The sequence below is a fragment of the Drosophila novamexicana genome, unplaced genomic scaffold, assembly GCF_003285875.2.
Source record: "Drosophila novamexicana strain 15010-1031.04,08,12 unplaced genomic scaffold, DnovRS2.1 tig00000434-arrow-pilon, whole genome shotgun sequence".
NCBI classification, from domain to species: domain Eukaryota; kingdom Metazoa; phylum Arthropoda; class Insecta; order Diptera; family Drosophilidae; genus Drosophila; species Drosophila novamexicana.
The window spans coordinates 4,895,550-4,915,461 of record NW_020824802.1 but is presented as its reverse complement, the minus strand read 5'-3'; the positions used below and the strand labels follow the sequence as shown (position 1 = coordinate 4,915,461).

The following is a 19,912-nucleotide window of genomic DNA, read 5'->3' as shown; positions in this document are numbered from 1 at the left end:
TTCAACACTCTTAATACGTAGACAATTTTGATTGGTCCACATATGTCCAATCAAATCGTTCCACCCATTTTGCTAAGTTATATTTTCATCTCTTTTTAACATTCTCTATATTCAGTCTAAATAACCTTTCTCATAGCCGGCATTTGAACAGTAGTATACAAATTGCTCAGTTTGTAGAAGTTCGTTACTAAAGTTTTTTGAAGTAACACGCGTTATGATGTGTTTTATAGCAATTATTGCATTATTAACAATAGGCGTTACAAGTGCCGAAGTATTTTTTGAAGAAAAATTCGAAAACGGTAATTTTTTAAGGGAGTAATTTCGTCACGTTTTTAAGTCTTATATATTTTATAGAAAATTGGAAAGATGATTGGATTTACAGTCAACATCCTGGGAAAGAATTTGGCAAATTTATACACTCTGCTGGGTCTTTTTTTAACGATGCTGAAGAAGATAAAGGTATGTGACCAATATTAAAACAATCCAATACCAGAAAATATTAAATAAAATATTACGTTTAGGCATTCAAACATCGCAAGATGCTCGATTTTATGCCTTGTCTAAAAGATTTGATGGATTTTCGAATGAAGCTAAGCCATTGGTAGTTCAATTTTCTGTAAAACATGAGCAAAATATTGATTGTGGAGGAGGTTATGTGAAACTTTTTGATTGTTCCCTAGACCAAACTGACATGCATGGTGAATCGCCTTATGAAATTATGTTTGGTCCGGATATTTGTGGACCTGGTACAAAAAAAGTTCATGTTATCTTAAGCTACAAGGGCAAAAATCACTTGATAAACAAGGACATAAGATGCAAGGATGACGTATATACCCACTTCTACACCCTAATTATTAAGCCAGACAACACATATGAAGTTTTGATAGACAATGAGAAAGTGGAATCTGGAAATCTTGAAGATGATTGGGATTTCTTGGCACCCAAAAAAATAAAAGACCCAAATGCGAGTAAACCAGAAAATTGGGATGATAAGGTACGATGTCTATATTTGTTTGTATATATATTATATATATTTTACTTTATTTAATTCATATGTATATTCATACCTGTGCCCACACGCGTCAATTTTTTTTATATTATTTTTGTACCAAAAGTATGGTCTTTAAGTATTTTCCTAGGCCTGCATCAAATACTCGAGCCTTGAACGATTTTTACTCATTTTAATGATTTTTAATGCTAGTTAAATACTTTTTATTACGTATCACATAGAATTTGGTATCAAATTATTTATATTTAATGATGCTGACTAAATAGCTTATTAATAAACTTGTTTTACTGCATAGTACAACATTTGAAAAGTTTGGTCCCGATTGATAAATTTTGCCATCAGCTTAAAATTTTAAATCTTCTTTACACAGGCGACGATTCCTGACCCTGATGATAAGAAACCCGAGGACTGGGATAAGCCACAACACATTCCTGACCCTGATGCTACCAAGCCCGAGGACTGGGATGATGAAATGGATGGTGAATGGGAACCCCCAATGGTAGATAATCCCGAATATAAAGGAGAGTGGCAGCCGAAACAATTGGACAATCCCAATTATAAAGGAGCTTGGGAACATCCGGAAATTGATAATCCAGAATATAGTCCTGATGATAACCTTTACCTTCGAAAAGAAATTTGCACTTTGGGATTCGATTTATGGCAAGTGAAATCTGGAACAATATTTGACAATGTTCTTATTACTGATGACATTGAACTGGCAGCCAAAGTGGCGGCTAGTGTAAAGGATACACAATCTGGTGAAAAAAAAATGAAAGAATTACAAGATGAAGTACAAAGAAAAAAAGACGAAGAGGAGTCAAAAAAAAATACAGAAAATCACGATGAGGAAGATGACGATGATGATGATGAGAATATCGAGTCGAAAAACGAATCAGAAGACAATGGGCACGATGAATTGTAATAATGATAAATAGTTATTAATACAAGTATAAACGAATTCATTTGTCCCTATTCAAGTGGTTTGACAAATATAAGCAACTTTTATATTGTTTATGTAGAATTACAATTTGCAAGACTTATAATATAATTTATAAATAAAGGATTTGCATATTATTCTGCAATAAATTTATTTATTTATTTATTAATGGTCGACAAAACGAGTGTCTTCCTCATTATTCAATAGATTATACAATAGAATTTTATGCTAAAAGCCTAGTTAAAGGATACAATTTTCTAAATAGCATCACCGACCGATGGAGGTGTTTTATTTTCCAGTCCGGCCAGCTGTGCCCCTTTTCACAGCTAATTTTGTCAGTGACGCTATTAGAGCCTACATCTAAGCAGAAGGTTGTAAGTAGGAAAAAAGTGTTCTCAAGTAACATTAAAATAATCTTAATTTGCTATATTAATAAAGAAAATACAATAAATAGGAAAAATGAAAGTAAGAAGATTATTAATAAAGTAAAGCAATGTAAGTTAGATAAAGAGTGTTAAGTAGATAGGACAAAGAGAAAAGTAATGGGAAATCACCGACCCGGTGGGGGAAAATTTTTTCAGCCTGTCCGGCAAGCTATGCCCCTGCTCATAGCTTGGAATGGTCAGCGACTTCCCGAAGGTATCCTGAAAGCAACGATTTTATTAGGGGTAGAGACAGTTCGGTAGAGAAAACGTGATGCAAACTATTATAATTTTTACATAGCACGCGAAAAGGATTGTGCATAGCGTAGTCTGTTGTGCACGTAGATAGTAAAAAGGGGCGATAATTTCTGGTTGGTCTAGCCGGAACAGAGAATTGAAGACGCCCTAGCAGAAAAGGAGAATCTATGTCGCCAATGATCAACTTATGTAGAAGGACAACACCGAGAATTGTCCTACGGTTGGTTAACGACGGATGGTTGAGAAGAAGCAGTCTGCTGGAGAAGGACGGCAAGCGAAGATTAGGGTCCCAATTTAAACCTCGTAAGGCAAAAAGCAGAAATTGCTTCTGAACAGATTCAATACGATCCTGGCTGTTGTTATACTGTGGAGACCAGATGCAAGAGCAGTATTCAAGGATAGGGCGAACAAGAGAGATGTACAGAAGTTTTGTTATAAAAGGATCGTTAAACTCTTTAGACCATCGTTTAATGAATCCAAGTACACCTTTTGCCTCATTAACGATGGTATCTATGTGAAGATTGAAACAGAGTTTAGAATCAAAAATTACGCCTAGATCCTTAACTGTTAGTATACGTTGCAAAGGGAGAATGTCGATTGTATAACTGACAAGATAATGTGTAGTACGATTAAAAGTCATAAACATACACTTTGAACAATTTAGATGCAATTGATTGGCCGAACACCATAGTTGCATAGCGTTCAAATCGTCTTGTAGACGATAATGATGTAGGGGATTAGTGTATGATAGAAAAAGGTTGACATCGTCCGCATACATGAGTACACGGGCATGTGATATAACAGAGGGAAGATCATATATAAAAAGAGTAAAGAGTAAAGGTTCGAGATGACTACCGTGAGGAACACCAGTAGTGACGTGAACCTGTTTAGAGGTAGTCAGCCTCAGCATTACTCTTTGGGTCCTACCTTTTAAATAAGAATTAATCCAAAGCAAAAGAGACGGGGGGAAACCTATTCGGTCAAGTTTAAAAAGTAAAATGTCATGGTGCACAGAGTCAAACGCCTTACTGAAGTCAGTGTAAATGACATCAGTTTGCATTTTCGAAAGGAAAGCATCGTTTACCAAGGAAGTAAACTCAAGCAGATTGGTCGTAGTTGAGCGATTCCTTACGAATCCATGTTGAACAGGGGAAACAACTGATTTGCAGAAATGCTGCAAATTCGAAGTGATTATTTTTTCAAATAATTTAGGAATAGCGGACAGTTTTGCAATGCCCCTGTAATTTCGTATATCAGACTTCCCATCTTTCTTGTGAAGAGGAATGATATAAGATTCTTTTCAAAGAGATGGAAAGACAGAAGTTTCAAGGGATAGATTAAAAAGCTTTAGCAATGGATAAAGAAGGGAAGAACTACACTCCTTGAGTAGACAACTAGGAATATTGTCCGGCCCAGGAGAGTAAGAAGACTTTAAAGAGTTTATAGCTAATAGGAGAGAGGAGTGTGAAATAATTAGAGGAGGTATATAACTTGCGGAAGAAATAGTATAAGGGTAAGAATTAGTATTAGGACAGACTGAAGAGTAAGTTGATTGGAAAAAATTAGCAAAGAGTTAGATAATTCTCATAGCATTGAGAATTAAGAAGAAAGAAGTTCGACTTGGCTGTGGAATATTTAGCCAAGTCTGTACACGAACCAGACTTTTTAAACTTTTTAAAATATTTGGATTTTACATTTTTTAGATGTGATAATCTGGTAGTAGAAGTAGAAGAGATAAAGGAGGGGACCTACACACATTAGAAATAAGGTAGTCGTTAACAAATACAAGGTCAAGTGTTCTAATCAAATGATTAGAAATTGAATTGATTTGAAACAACGAAAGATCAAGCATGCAGTCTATAAAATCGTGCTGTGCTGAGGGCACTAGATAATTTTTGGCAGTAAATAATGACCAAGAGATGTTGGGCAAATTAAAATCACCCAATACCATAAATAGGTCATTATCACGCACGTGTGAAGAAACTTCTTTAATACAAGTAATATGTTTCATATAAACTTGAATATCAGAAGAAGGTGGGACATAAGAGCATGTTACATAGATATTCCGTGTGGGAAAAGACACCTTAACTGACACAATCTCAGCGTCAGTAGGCGTACTAAAAGAGAATAGTTCAGACTGGAGAGTGGCTTTAATGGCAATTAACACCCCACCACCTCGAGTCGGCGGATCATTTCTAAACAAAATAAAGTTATTCGGTAAAATCTCAAAATCAGATATGGTTGAGTTTAACCATGTTTCTGAAAATGCTATTATATCCGAATCAAAGGAAGTGCTGGCCATGAAAAGATTTTTAAGCTTTGAAATGAGACCTCTGACATTCTGATAATGAATAAAGATTTGGTCAGAAGATGAAGCTAGTTTTTTGGGGCAGAAATGGTACCCTGTATTGAAGGGACTGGAAGGGTGACAGGCTGGTTACGCTTATTAGGCTTGAACTCGTGAACAATCATGTGTGGAGACCAAAATTTGGGATCACAAATAATTGGGAACTTATTATGTGAAACATTTATTTTGAATGATGATATTTCACGAGGGGTGGAGAAATTAAATTTGGTTATTGACACGCTAGCAGAAGATTTGCTAGCAATATAGGCTGCCAATGACTCAGAAACAGGGAAACGTAGAGGGCAATTGCAAAAGTTGAGGCTCCAACCGGCGATTGGTTGGGGACTCAAATTTATATTTGCCAAGCAACTCGAAACTCGAGTCAAAATTACTCGAGAGCTGCTTAGCCACATTATTTAATTTTAAGAATTGATTTCTCACAGAATTATACATTCTGGAGATATCAATTTGCTTGTCGATGCATTCTGGGCACGACCAACGCAAGCCACCACAGCCCTTCTTGGCAATAGCAGCGATCTTGTCGCAATCACGCCCAGTGAGACCTGCACATTAAGCATGCATCATATTCTCACACATCCAGCAATTAACAAATTGCCGCAGTGCAGAATCACGGCACGTGCACGGTTTTTTACAGCACGACATAATTATTAAATGCGTATGCAAGTTGCGAGAGCGCAGAGCAAAACGAAAACGGTGCACAAGATAGAGCAAGTAATCACTCAAAAAACAATTATTCGTACACAAACAAATTGTTTGAAGCGAAAAGCAATAGACAAAATTTGCGAGAGCTCGATGCACAAGCAGAAAGTATGCAGCGAACACACGCACAAACAAGTGTATGCACAGGGGAGCACCAAAGCAAAAGAATCAAAACAGGCAATAACAACAACACGGAACTGATGCCGCGTTTTATAAAATGCAATAATTAACAGACTTACGCTGTACAACAGATAACACTTTGCACAGTTTATAAAAGCTTTTAAAATAAAGCACCGAAAAATGCAAAATTTTGAAATAAAAAGCAGGATAAAAGCGCAAAAATATATAAAAATCTTGGAGCACAAGTAAAACACGTCAATCACTCTCAACTGAGAACTCTCTAAATATGTCAAAAAATATATTTTTTATACCTCTCACTGATCTTTGATGCGGGTGCTAAAAAAATATTTTTTTTTTTTAAATAAGGAATACATGACAGTTGTGCGATAACACAAAGCATTACAAACTGTGTTTTCTTATTTCGTCGATCGCTACTTTTTCTGAGCCACAGGTTCGAATTGGAGGCTTTTTAGGTGGATTTTCGCTCTGCAAACGTCGCACCAGCCGAATGGCTTTTCACTCTTAAGCGGGTACATGCATAATTTAAATTGGCTTTGTGGTGATGCGAGAAAATTAACTAAAAAGCTTTGTAAATACATGTATGTTTAAATAAGAATTATATATTACCTTAAATGTAATTGTTAAATTTACAAAGCAAATATAGTTTCTAGTTTTAATATGGCATGCTCACATTATCAAAAAGTTAGTTTGTCCCAATTATTGGTAATGCTGATACAAATACAAGTCAAGACATCCGGCCAACCCTAAGTGTTAATTATTCAGAATAGAACATTTTGGCAATGACCACCAACCTTAGCAGACTCCTCGTGTGCGTCTAAAACTATGTTGACGTCAGCTTTCCCATGCATTGGCTGTTCGCTTGGACGAATTGCTGTATCAACGAATAAAGGTCACAGGGCTAACTTCGCTTTCAGAATACTCAAAAAACACAATTTTTCCATATTTGATGGCAAATATTCAGATCATAGATCAGATCGTTATATTAGCGCATTCGCAAATCTCAGATCACATAATTCTCCTAAATAAAATAACTTTTTTTTTAAATATCTGCAATAAAATGGTCGCCTTTGTCATAAGGTTCTGAACAGGATATCATGAATTTAATCGTGATTCATATCATGATGGCGAAAGCTGATTATGATATGTATTATGTACACTAACCATACAACATATGGACAGGATAACGGGCAGCTGGAAGGAAAGTTTATTTTGCATCTGCTTATTCACACACATTTGTGTGTGTGTGTGTTTTTATATCCTGAACCCATTAAAAATGGTTTTAAGGGTATATTGTATCTGTGCGAAAGCCAAATGTATGTAACAGGCAGAAGGAAGCAACTCCGACCCCATAAAGTATATATATTCTTGATCAGCATAAATTGCTGAGTCGATCTAGCCATGTCCGTCTGTCTGTCTGTCCGTCCGTCCGTCCGGCCGTCTGTCCGTCCGTCCGTATGTATGAACGCAAGGATCTCAGAACCTATAAGACCAAGAGACTTCAAAGATGCTCCTTTAGATGTAGATGCTCCTAGCTCCCGCGCAGATCGAGTTTATTGCCGATAATCGATAATTTACTCCTTTTCCAAGCAATCGATAAAAATCGATATCGATATCCTGTTTTTGGGCAATTTTGGTAAATAATAAGAGCTAGAGTCACCAAACTTGACATATAGCTTCTAAAATAGAATATATATATGCATTTGATGTTGAAAGAAGAGGGTTCAGGGTATCGACTAGTCGGGAGCTCCCGACTAGAACCTCTTACTTGTTTTTGCTTACGGATGTGCAAATCATTGTAAGGTACTGATGGCACCTACATACTAAACTCACCCCCCCACTCACACACCACATTTCCCGCGGTATCACCGCAAATTATTACTTCGCGGGGATGGGTTGCCTATTTGAGGCAGTCTCCATTATTCGTCGCCCCTTTTCGCAACGTCCCAGATCCCTCTGGATGCCTATTATGAGCTTGCTTATATTTCTCCAGTTGTCCTCTCCTTCCAGCATGAACGTTACCAAGCTCTCCGGTGGAGGTACAGAGCCCACTACATCTCTGTACCTCGAGTATTGGTACAGCACGGGTTCCGAGTCTTTGTCCATATGTGGGCCGATCGGGCACTCTGGAGTGTTGCCATTCCTGAACCTATGGAGATACTTCCTGTACACGCCGTGTCCAGTAAAAAACGGTGTTAGGTGGAGTTTATTTCTCCATTCCGTCTCCTAATCCATTGATCTAGATTGGGGATTAGTTTATGTGTCCATCTCCCCTTGTTCTCCGTGTTACATCTCTCCTGTCAAGTTGCTATTGATGTTGCTCTCTCCGACCGCCGGATAACGTCTATTGAGAAGGCGTCTCCCGTGGCTATTCGGGCTATGTATATTTTCTCCATTTCCTTGGCCAATATATCTACTGGCAGCATTCCTGCCAATACTGTGTCTGCCTCGTCCGACACCGTCCGGAATCCAGGTACTGACATCTTCCTTCTGAGGCCTTTCTGGCTTGCAACCATTTGTTTTATGGCCTGCCAGCTCCAGGCTAGCGCCACGCATACAGCTGGCCACGTTCCTTATGGCTCCATTCGCCGCCGCTTCTACTTCTTCTATTATGCTTCAAAGGAGTGGTCCCAGGAGCGAGCCCTGTGGGACCCCTGCTGAAACAATGTAACTCCTAGCACCGTCATTCGTATCATAACTCAATTCCCGATCGGATAGGTAGTTGAATTTTATACGGAAAAGGGAGGACAGTATCCCTATTGGGTGTAAGGCTTCCAGTATACACGACCAGCTTGCTGAGTTAATTACCGCGCAATACTCCTTGTCTCCCCGCAATATCTACCACCGCCTTAATTGCGTTGACCGTAGACCTTGCGAAATCCGTATTGCTGTTTAGTCAGGGCCTCCTTTCCAGGACCTTACCCGCCGTGTCCAGTAGGCAGATTGGCCTGTTACCCGAGGGTTCCTATTTTGGCTTGACCTCTTTCGGTAGAAGGATTAGTTTCTGCCGCTTCCATCTCTTAGCAAATACACCGTCTTGTAGACATCTAGTATATGTCTCGGCGAAGGCGTCGGGTTTCATTAGCATGTTTAACTTTAGCGCCTTGTTTGGCACCGCATCTGGTCCTGATTCCTTGTTTGCGCCTTCTAGCACGCAGGCAGTGTGTGTGTGTGTGTGCTCAAAGTTTAGATATCCCAAAAACATAAAATCTTGTAAAATTTGCAGCGGACTGGCAGGCAACCAAAACTCAAACGCATAAATGCTTCTTTCTAATGTACACATGCCAACGCCAAGGTACCTTTACCAACACTAAAGAGATGAAATGCATCTTGATGCTACCAAGGCCGAGGACCGGGATGATGAAATGGATGGTGAATGGGAACCCCCAATGGTGGATAATCCGGAATATAAAGGAGAGTGGTAGCCGAAGCAATCGGACAATCCCAATTATAAAGGATCTTGGGATCATCCAGAAATTGATAATCCAGAATATAGTCCTGATTTAACCTTTTTCTTTAAATACAGATAATAACGATGAGGAAGGTGACGATGATGACGATGAGAATGTCGAGTCGAAAGACGAATGTTGCATTTGACATTATCGGCAGCCTCGATATCTTGTTTTGTTGGTTGCGTCCGATATTATCGGCCCCGTCGATACATTTTCGTTGCATGGTCAGGATATTTGGGGGTGATGTCGAGCGTAACAGTGGCGCCCAATTAACTGGAGGGTGGCAAGACTCGTCTTGCGATCCACTGCGCCGAGAGGGGAACGAGAAGAACGATTGCGAGTGGCCACCCGATTCGCTCATAAAGAGATTAGAAGGAGAGAGGATCGCATGTTCTTCATTTGGGCCGTTGAGCCAAAAATGTAGCTGTGCATATAGGCAGCAACCATCCTCACCCTGAGCAATAGGAAAAGTCAGAAGCAGAGGCAGATTTAAGCCCCCTGTAAGAAAAAAGATTTTGCGATTATAAAACTTAGTTTTTGTTTGCTAGCCTTATGTGTACATACGCATATACATATATGAAAATTTATGTCTATTATCTTTTAAGGAAAAACTCCAGTAATCTCCGACAGTGGAAGGCCCCAAAAGTTATTGCGTCTGCAAGATAAATAAAAAAATAGATTTTTGTTAACTTTTGCACGGACAATGCCCACTTACATACTAATGTGCCATATGTCCAGTATATCACGTCTTATCGCCCTTTCCGCCCCACCCAGAGATCTCTTTAACCGCATCATAAGTTAACACATAACACTTAATATAGGATATTTCATAAGACCTTATGACCTCTGACCTTATGTCCGTTGCGTCCGTGAAAGTATTACTATCTGTTAATGCCCTTCACTTTATCATTAAGTTCCCGAAAATTAAAATGGCTTGCAGAAAGGTTATGCTGTATCCAGTTGCACATGAGAATGCTGTGCTACAATTGACGACAACATTATAGCTGAGTGCGGAGATCAAGTGCTTGCCCTTAAGAATTGCACTTCCACGCCGGGAGGAACCTTTTGTCAACTTTCACCGACCAGCTCTTGTGCCAGAGAGCTGCATGCTGGTGGCTTGGCAAACTGCCAAATGCAGCCGAATCACTTAGACCCGATCACTTGGGTTCACGGAACGAATCCAATCACGTTCAATAATTGGGCTCTGATCAACGAAACTAAGTACTTGAATCGCAACAACGTCTAGAGTAAGTTCCCCGGCATCGCGGCATCTCCCCTTCTGATCGTCACCGGCCACTAAGACGTGTTGAGTCTCCCCTACCTTCATCGCCTGAATGAACGTAACGTGGAGATCATCAAGGACGAAATTGAAAGCGTTGACAGCGTGGTAATAGCCTTCTTGTTGGGTGCTGTGTGTTGCACCATAATTTGCGTCGGAGTCAGCTACCGTCGGCTCACCAAAAACATGGCATCGGCCAAGGAGATTAAGAAGGTGATCGCCGAGATAGAAACGGTCGAGGGCGGCCTTAACTTAAAAGGGGAGCAGTTAACAGAGGCCAACGACATCAGCTCCAGGATGCTGATATAGCACTGAGCCGGATGTTCTTACGAGCTAACAGGGGTCAGCAAAATGCAACATAACACCAGCCGCAGATGCTGACATAGCTCTGGGCCGGATGTTCTTGCACGACGGCAGCGCACGAGGCGCAAGCTAAGCATTCTAGCGGCCGTTGTGGAAGCACACAATAGCTTAGGTATTTTTTATCAATCTTTTGTAAATTTAGTTTTTAATGCGGCTTTCACTGAGGCACATCGGCCCAGAGACTTCGCGCTTAAATTAACTCACTCACTACGGCGTATCGTCCTAGTGTTTTAGAAATCATTACCCAAATAAAGTTAAATATAGATAATCCGAGAGGACTATTATTTAAATCTTAATTTATACATACCACTTGACAACATAAATTTTTTGTGTGGCATATTTATATACATATTTGTTTCAACGGGTACTTGTTCCCCAATTGGTGCAAGAATTACCTTTTATTCGAGTCGATCTAGCCATGTCCGTCTGTCTATCCGTCTGCCCGTCCGTCCGTATGTATGAACGCAAGGATCTTAAAACCTGGAAGAGCTAGAGACCTGACATTTTAGCTGTAGGTCCTCCTAGTCCATGCGCAGCACGATAATCGATAACTTACTCCGTTTCCAAACAATCGATAAAAATCGATGTAAAAATCCTGTCCTTATAGTCACCAAATTTGATATTTTGCTTCTAGAATAGTGTACATACATGTATTAAGTATTCAACTAGACTGTTAAACGTGAGTACTTGTAAGATACTGATTTTATTCTTACGAATCCTAGATCTTATATACTAACAGAGTGTCTTATTTTAGGTCTGCTGTCAATGCATTATCGGCAGCAGCGGTGATAAACTATGGTGTTTAATTAGTGTTTTTTCCTCACCCTTGCTACTTATTATTTTAACATGATATTTCTGAGCGTAGGTCACTTATATAATCTTAAGCGACCACATGTGCGCTATCTCATTTTATGCTGCTGGCTGCAAATGTACAATATGGTGTGAAATATATTTTTACGTGCTAATGTGTGAACATTCTGCGGAGAGACGGCAAAGGTGATGACCTGCATTATTTTGTACAGTTATTTTTCTTATAAGATATATGTATAATAATAATAACGACTAAAATTAATGCAATTATTTCTGGTGGTATTTTTTCGCAGTGGATCCTAGCTGTGGTGTTACTCAGGTTCTTAAAGAGCCAACTGCTTTTGCGTTTAAGTTCTACCCAGTATTTTTTTTTGGCTGTTATTATAGATCTATAAACACAATTCGATGGTCTGTTTGGTTTAAAAGGTGAAGTTTCGCATGTGTTATCACTAGCACTACTCCAAGGCCAATTTCGTTCACACACTCGCTTGTTTGATTGCCATTTTTGGCATTTGTTTAATGTTGATTCAATCAAAAAATGGTATGAATCCATCTCAAAGTTATATACTAAATATTCTGAGCTTAACTGTATCATTATCATTTATCCCTCTTTATACCCTGAACCCATTGAAAATGGGTAAAAAGCGTATATTGGGTTTGTGCAAAATGTAAATGTATGTAACAGGTAGAAGGAAGCATCTCCGACCCCATAAAATATATATATTCTTGATCAGCATCAACAGCCGAGTCGATCTAGCCATGTCTGCTGAATTGGTGTTTCTCTCTACAGAATATACAAGTTTTGTTGATCCTTTCAACATTAATCTCCCGATACATTTTTATACCCTGAACCCATTAAAAATGGGTAATAGGGGTATAATGTTTTTGTGCAAAATGTAAATATATGTAACAGGCAGAAGAAAGCATCTTCGACCCCATAAAGTGTATATATTCTTGATCAGCATCAATAGCCGAGTGGATCTAGCCATGTCCCTCCGTATATATGAACGCAAGGATATCAGAACCTATAAGAGCTAGAGACTATGAAAATTTTAGCTGTAGGTTCTACTAGTGGCAGTTCGAGTTTGCTTCCGATAATCGATAACTTACTCCGTTTTCAAGCAATCGATAAAGATCGATATCGACATCCTGTTTTTTGAGCAAATTGGGTAAATATTAAGAGCTATATATATCAAGTATCATTCCTTTCATACCTATCGCCACCTCCCCGCTACCACCGTAGTGCTATAAATCAAGTTAATAACCCAACAAATACCCAGCCAATTTAAGCCACAATTTTTATGCAGTTGACTTTTTGAGAATACACAAAAATATTCTATGGTAGAAAAAGATATATTGTAGAAAATTTCATTAAGATCGGTTAAGAAAAATGTTATGTTTTACTGCGCAATTGGATGGGGTGCAAATCCAAGAATTTCTCTATACATGTACACACACACACATACATGCGAGTCTGCATTACGAGCATTGCAATGGCGATTCTTTTCTGTGCTGCTATTTTAATTGGTTTCTTTTTTTTCTCTCAATAATACCTAATTATTGGTGTGGCTGTTGAGTAGAGGCATAGCAAGTGGTGTTGTCTGTAATCAGTTCAAGACCTACCGAGGAAACTATTTTCTTTTTTTTTTTTGTGGCTGGTGTGGCTGTTGAGTAGAGTCGTCAGCAAGTAATGCGGTCAGTTGTGAGTTTGAACCCTGCCAAGGGAAATTTTTTTTAAATTTATCTTTATATCTTCAAACGAGCGCGTTGCTCGAACTGCATTTACTGTTGGAATAAGAGGGTTCAGCGTATTCCTTGTCTTGGGCGCTCCCGACTAGAACCTCTTACTTGTTTCTATATCTGCAGAGACGGTAAGCTGCCACTTTCGCCATTTTAATACAACGTTGAAATTATATTTTTGGACTCTGGGTCCCACCCACTTTATGTCATATAAACTTGTGTTGTTCGTGGTTTTTGCGGATACTTTAAAAACTGCTTTCAACTTTGTTGTGAGATTAGAGTCTCTTAACACTGCCTGATGAGGTAAATAATACCCCCCCTTTTCGTTGGACTCGACCATATGTCCTAAGTCCATATATTCTTTTAAGAAATTGCTGCACCTTTCCTTTAGCTGTGTATTTCTTTTGAATTTTTTTTCCAAGTTTAGAAATCGTGCCATTGCTTGTGGTCTTGATTTCCCTAATTCTTTATCTTCCCTGAACGGAATGGTAATATCTATCTGATTCTTTTCTCTTTGTTTCAATAAAATTTGTCTCGCAGATTTCTGCTTCTGCATCTTCTTGATCTTCTTCTTCTATCTCCCAAAAATTTAACGTCAATGGCTACTATTTTTTCCTCCTCTTTGGATTTCGTGCACCCAGACACTATCCACCCGAATTCAGTGTTCAATTGCATCTACTGTAATCGGCTTCTTTTTTATTTCTTAGGCATCCACACATATTTTGATCTTATATTTTGATACACTACACTCTGTTGAGGATACTCCACTCATTTTTGTGGTCGGCCTCCATCTAGGTAACTTTGGTATCTGGACTGACTCCTCAGATATTATTGTCGTTTGCGACCCACTGTCAACGAATGCCCGCAATTTTTCGATCCCCCAGTAGCTTATTTTACCATGACAATTGCTGTCGCTGATAGCTCTAGCCTTTCAGTCACGAATGGGTTCACTTTTTCTCTTCTATCAATGTGTTTGTATAGTGGTATTTGTTGCATTTTGTACATAATATTTTACTCGTGCACCTCTTGGCTCTTGAATGTTTTAAGCATTTTATACATCATTGTGCCTTTCTTGCGGCTTCTGCCCTTTCCACTGTGCTCATGCCTCTAAATTTAGAGCATTGTAATGCATAATGCCCTGCTACTTTGCAAATTGGGCAATTTTTCGAAAAGTACCTATTGGGTTTCGGTTTCTTCTCCTCATCCTTCAATGAGCATAGATCATTCAACCTTTACTCTAACTACACCATTACATTGGACAATTTGTAAACTTCTTTTTTTATCTTCACGTTATTTTCATAATATTGCAACGTTTCTCTAATAAATTTGCGAATAATCATGTGTGCAAAAATTACATCAACGTCTTCTGGTAAGCCCGTTTTCAATTTTATTAAATTAATTGATTCATTAATTAAATCAATTAACGCATTAATGTGCCTTGCTGAATCACTGTTCAGTCCTGGCAACTCTATAAGCTGATTTAATTGTTCGAAAAATATTTTCCTTTTGTTTTCATAACGCTTGGTTAGCAATGCCCAAGTCGCACTTAAATTTTCTGCGCAGCCTATTAGCAAATACCATGCATCTTGCTTTTCCTTTTACTGCCGTTTTTAAATAGTTAAATTTAAGAGCTGGACTCAAATCCTCTCTTGATTGAACCAACTCTGTAAACAACTCGGCAAAGGAATCCCACTCTTTGGAATCCCCATAGTACGTGGGTACCTGAATTTTCGGGAGCATTGTTAGCTCCACTGTTTTGACATGGCAGCCCCCTATATTTGATTGACACTTGTCTTGCATCTGTCCTTCTTCTATCGTGTTCTGTACATCGATTCCTAGCGTTTTATTAAACGTAACGTTGTTGTCAAACTTTTCTTTAAAGAATTGTATTTCTTTTTGTATTTCTTCCTAAAGAAATAATATCTTCTTTCTCCTCAATCCAAACATTTTACTGTTGTTTTCCCTAATGACCACCTGCGTTTCATCTAAATAAATATTTGTTCAATACATCTACCTGCCTGTCGCTTCCTCGACCACCCTCTATTTCCCTAATCCTGCCAACTAATTGTGACTGCTTCGTCAACAGTTCTATAGTTTTATCTGACATCATTTTTTTAACAAGTTACTTTTAATTTTAATTTTAATATTAACTTCTATGGACTGTATGTGAATATGTTTAATCTTATAAATCTTGTATATATTTTTATTGCGAGGCGATCTTGCCGCCGTTTTCTCATTTTATTTTTTTTAATTTTATATGTTATTTGATGCTCAATTGCATCTTTCTTCCGCCACAGCTTTGTGGCTTCTCCTACGCTGGTGGAGTTTCGTTCTTTGGCCTCCTTCTCTCTTGGGGGACAGGGCATATGGTATTGCCACTAGTTTTTCTTCATCTGCTTTCCGCACTGCTTTGGCCGCCGGTTGCCTTGCCGAATATTCTTCTGTGGACAATGGCTTTAGTCCTGATTGCGGTTCTTCTTCTTCTTCTTTTTGATAAGCGCTACTTATTTCGCCTCGTCCTTTGGTATGCGATGTTGGTTTCGCTGGACTTAGTGGTCTATTGACGACGGATGTAGACATCGTTTAGTTGTTTGGACCCCTTCTTGCTTTTCCGACGTCCCGTTTAGAAGTGCACCTGGTGTGGGCGGCGTGTCACCTTCTTTAAAAGTTTGCCCTCTGGGTGGGCCTTGATCCTCCTCTGGAAGGCTCTGTCAATCTGGTCTTCTGGGCTGCTCGTCTTTTTCCTGTTTTGGCGTGCTGTTGTTACTGCATTGCTCGAAACTTCTTTTTTGTTCGGCGTGCCGTTGTTACCGCACTGTTTAAAATTGTTCGGCGTGACGTTGTTACTGCACTGCTCGAAGTTTGTTTTACTCGGCGTGCCGTTAGTACTGTTGTGCTCTAACAAATTTTTTTGTTTCGGTGTGCTGTTAGAACTGCACTGCTCGAATTTTTGTTTTTCGGCATGCTGTTGTTACTCCACTGCTCGAAGGACCACTTATATACTAACAGAGTGTATTGTTTTAGGTCTGCTGTCAATGCATTGTCGGCAGCAGTGGTCATAAAATATTGTGTTTAATTAGGGTCTTTTCCTCACCCTTGCTACTTATTATTCTAACATGATATTTCTTAGCGTAAGTCACTTATAGAATCTTAAGCCACCACATGTGCGCTTTATATTTTTATGCTGCTGGCTGCAGTTGTACCCTATGGTGCGAGTATACTTTTACCGAACGTCAAAGTGAGACTCGGTGTCACGTGTTCTTGTGTGAACAAGTATCTTTAACTATAAACCTATCGCCACCTCCCCGCTACCACCACAAAGCTATAGATCAAGTTAATATCCCAACTTGTATTGCCCACCAATTTAAGCCACAATTTAAATGCCATCGACTTTTTGAGAATACATAGATATTCTATGGTACAATATGATATACTGTAGAAAATTTCATTAAGATAGGTTAAGAAACACACAAAAGTTATGTTTTTTGTCTGTGCACGTGTTAGCAGCAGCTAGCGAAAATGGCAAGAATTTCTGTATACAAGTTATTTATTTCCCAATTGTAGATGTTGATGTTGTATATTCAGATCCTCGTCACAGGTGCTGAGATTGGTAAAGTTATATTCCTTGTAGATTATGTTCGGAAAGCAACTAGCTTTCCAAATCACTGGCCTGGTGGGTCAGCAGTGAAACAATTAGTATAACGAATTGATGACGGCAAGTGCCGGAGCAGTATATTTGAAGATGATGTTCTTACAAAGTTAGATACAAAACTAAACTAGAATTGAAAAATTGAATTGGATCCGAACCCAAAGGTTTAGGCGCAAAGGTCTCAGCTGCTATATTCAGTAAGCCGAATCAGCATACGCCAACACTGTCGCTTGCGACATAGGCAAGTGTCAGGTTACCGCTGCTGGCCGCAGTGGCCGGGCTCTGAACTCGTGCGTACTGCAACATTCTTGCGTTCTTATAAAAAAATGTGTGTTCTTTTGATATGAATATGAGGTGAAATTCTGATGTGTTAACTACTCCCCCCTCAAGCTTTTGACCGTCCTCGATTATTTTATAGCTGTTAATGGCCTTCTGTACTTCCTTCGATGCTTGCCTTCTCTTTACAATTTGCCAAACGATGATAAAGCCAATGCCAACGGCACTGAGGATGATGCCTGCTGCAATCCAAATCTTATGTGACCCGGCGTCCTCGAAACTTTGGATGACGCACAGATTGTGGTTGTTCACCCTCTGCAGTTGGGGCCTGCTTAGCACTGGATACTGAGCAGAGGCGACCCTGCCACGCCTGGCGATCTAGTTAACATCTCACGCTGCCGTTTTGTGCCGTTGATTGTGGCCGAAGAGAGGAAGGTAACGAGGTGTGTCCCATTGTAGTAATCTCTGGACCATCGTCTGTGCTGACCTTGGCAGCACTCTCGTTGATAATGATAATACCGTCATCGACCTGTATGATGGGCTTTAGGTGGCTTGACTGCTTGCGGCAATGGGCTGTGCTGCCTGCGTGCAGTGCTCGTGCGCAGGAGACTTGCGCTGCCATATTACAGACGGCGGCTTAGGTCGTCTTAAGCATTCATTGACCGCTAGAATGTCATCGTCGCATTCGGCTATCGTATCATCTTGTAGCTGTAGTGTGACGTGTTGGTGTGCCCCCGGGAAGATGGTAATTTTCTTGCGATGAGCTTGACCCTAGGAATCGCTATTAATATATGGACAATGTTCTCGGACTGGAGGACCATGATTGTAGACGCTTCGGTTAGGCCACCTATGGGAATTTCGACAGGGTGTTCATTTATAATTGATTTAAAATCATCGTGGCCAAATATTGTGGGATTTATTATACCTGCTTTGGCTAGTGTAATTGTGAGTATCAAGTTTGATATTTGATTTATTAGTATTCTATTTCTTGCTAATAGTCTTTCATATAAATGCGGTGTGTCAACCAATTCATTTCTTTTAGATTTAATTATTTCGTTCACCGTGTTGGTGAGTTTATTAATTTGTGCCTGTGTTTGTGATTTAATGACTACCTGCCTATTGTTCGCATCAATTAAATTTAACTAGGACCACCTACCTTTTTTTAAATCAGAGGCGTCTAGAATGGCTGCTATTACCTTGAGTGCTGAGCCCAAGAAATCTAAGCTTCTTTCCATTCTGTAGTCCACTTTTACTACGGACAATAGATTTCTGATATGCTCTGTATCCACGTCTAGCAGATTTCGCATATGCGACTGAGGGAATAATTTGGTTAATTTTACTGTTTCATATGCTATGCTAGCGAGGGCTGTTAAATTGCTTGGGTCCTTCAGAAAATCACGTTGCTCTAATACCAGTACCTTTCTGTCGATTACCGGGATATAGTTGGAGTGGGAGTAGTCGATAATCCGACCATGTATTACTCCTAACACTAGTAGGATTGTAGGTCCAATCCTGTAGAAATAAAAGAAGCAAAGAATGGAAATTGGTGTGCGCTTAAACTCTTTAAGTGCTAGTGTAATTTTTACTTGAGAGCAACAATCATTCGAGGTTGTCCTTATGGACCACCCTCCCTCTAATAAGAACAAACGTTCCCAGGTCTGCTTGAATTGTTTCTTCTGTGCAAAGCGGTGTTCACTTATTTCCTAATCTTCTGTTATTTTTTACGAAAACTTTTTCGTCTACCTCAAATACCCTGTTTTGTCTATTCGGGTTGGATCTTTCAATGCCATCGTGCTGGGTCTTTGCAATTTTATTTTTAATGGCCTGCCTAAGTTCGTTAGACGCTGCGTGTATTATGTCGATGGGTGTTTGGCTTGTGACCGAATGTATGGATCGGTTGTACGCGATTGTTGCCTTTAATATCAATTCGACTGTATCGTCAGACATTTTTTTTAGGCTAAATGCTCTCGCTATGTCTGCAAGTGTGCTGTGAAAACGTTTGACTTGGCCATTTGAGCCACTGTGTAGTTGTGGCGCATTCACAATGTCGACGTCGTACCCGTTTTTTAACAGCGCCCTGATAGTTTCTGAATAAAAAGAAGCTTCTTTATCGCAATAAATTATCTTGGTCTGTGGAAATAAATGTAACAGCTGGATGATGGCCGCTTTTACATCCATTATTGTGCGAGATGCCAGTGATTGTACTGCGGCGAATTTCGAGAATTTGTCAATGCAAGTATGAAATATTTTTTCTGTCAGTTGAAAATATATCAATGTGGAGTATTTCTCCAGCGTATGATAGAATTGGTGTCTCACCAAGTATTTGTTTTTTTGGATGCCTATCGTACTTTGCCTAAGTGCAGATTTTGCAATTTATTACTACTTCGTTGGCCAACTTCGGCATTTGTGGAAAATAATAATCGCGAAGGATTTATTTAGTATTTTCCTGGGCGTATCCATGCGCGCGTTTATGTTCGGTGGTAACAATTTCGATTTGTTCATTTTTATCTGT

At 39.3% G+C, this 19,912-nt stretch overlaps 1 protein-coding gene across 1 annotated transcript; it reads left to right on the top strand.

Annotated features, from left to right (window-relative positions):
- The first annotated feature begins 168 nt into the window (after positions 1-168).
- On the top strand, positions 169-2,030 carry LOC115760343 (calreticulin). Its single transcript, XM_030701623.1, has 4 exons — positions 169-299; positions 355-459; positions 522-994; positions 1,380-2,030. Exons 1-4 carry the CDS (start codon positions 215-217, stop codon positions 1,929-1,931), a joined length of 1,215 nt encoding a protein of 404 aa, XP_030557483.1. The 5' UTR covers positions 169-214; the 3' UTR covers positions 1,932-2,030.
- Positions 2,031-19,912: the final 17,882 nt, after the last annotated feature.

Excerpts from the sequence above, each read along its gene's own strand:
- LOC115760343 (XM_030701623.1), top strand. The coding sequence starts at position 215 with ATGATGTGTTTTATAGCAATTATTGCATTATTAACAATAGGCGTTACA. Across the intron at positions 460-521 it reads CGATGCTGAAGAAGATAAAG|GCATTCAAACATCGCAAGAT; the intron begins GTATGTGACCAA and ends TATTACGTTTAG. Across the intron at positions 995-1,379 it reads CAGAAAATTGGGATGATAAG|GCGACGATTCCTGACCCTGA; the intron begins GTACGATGTCTA and ends TTCTTTACACAG.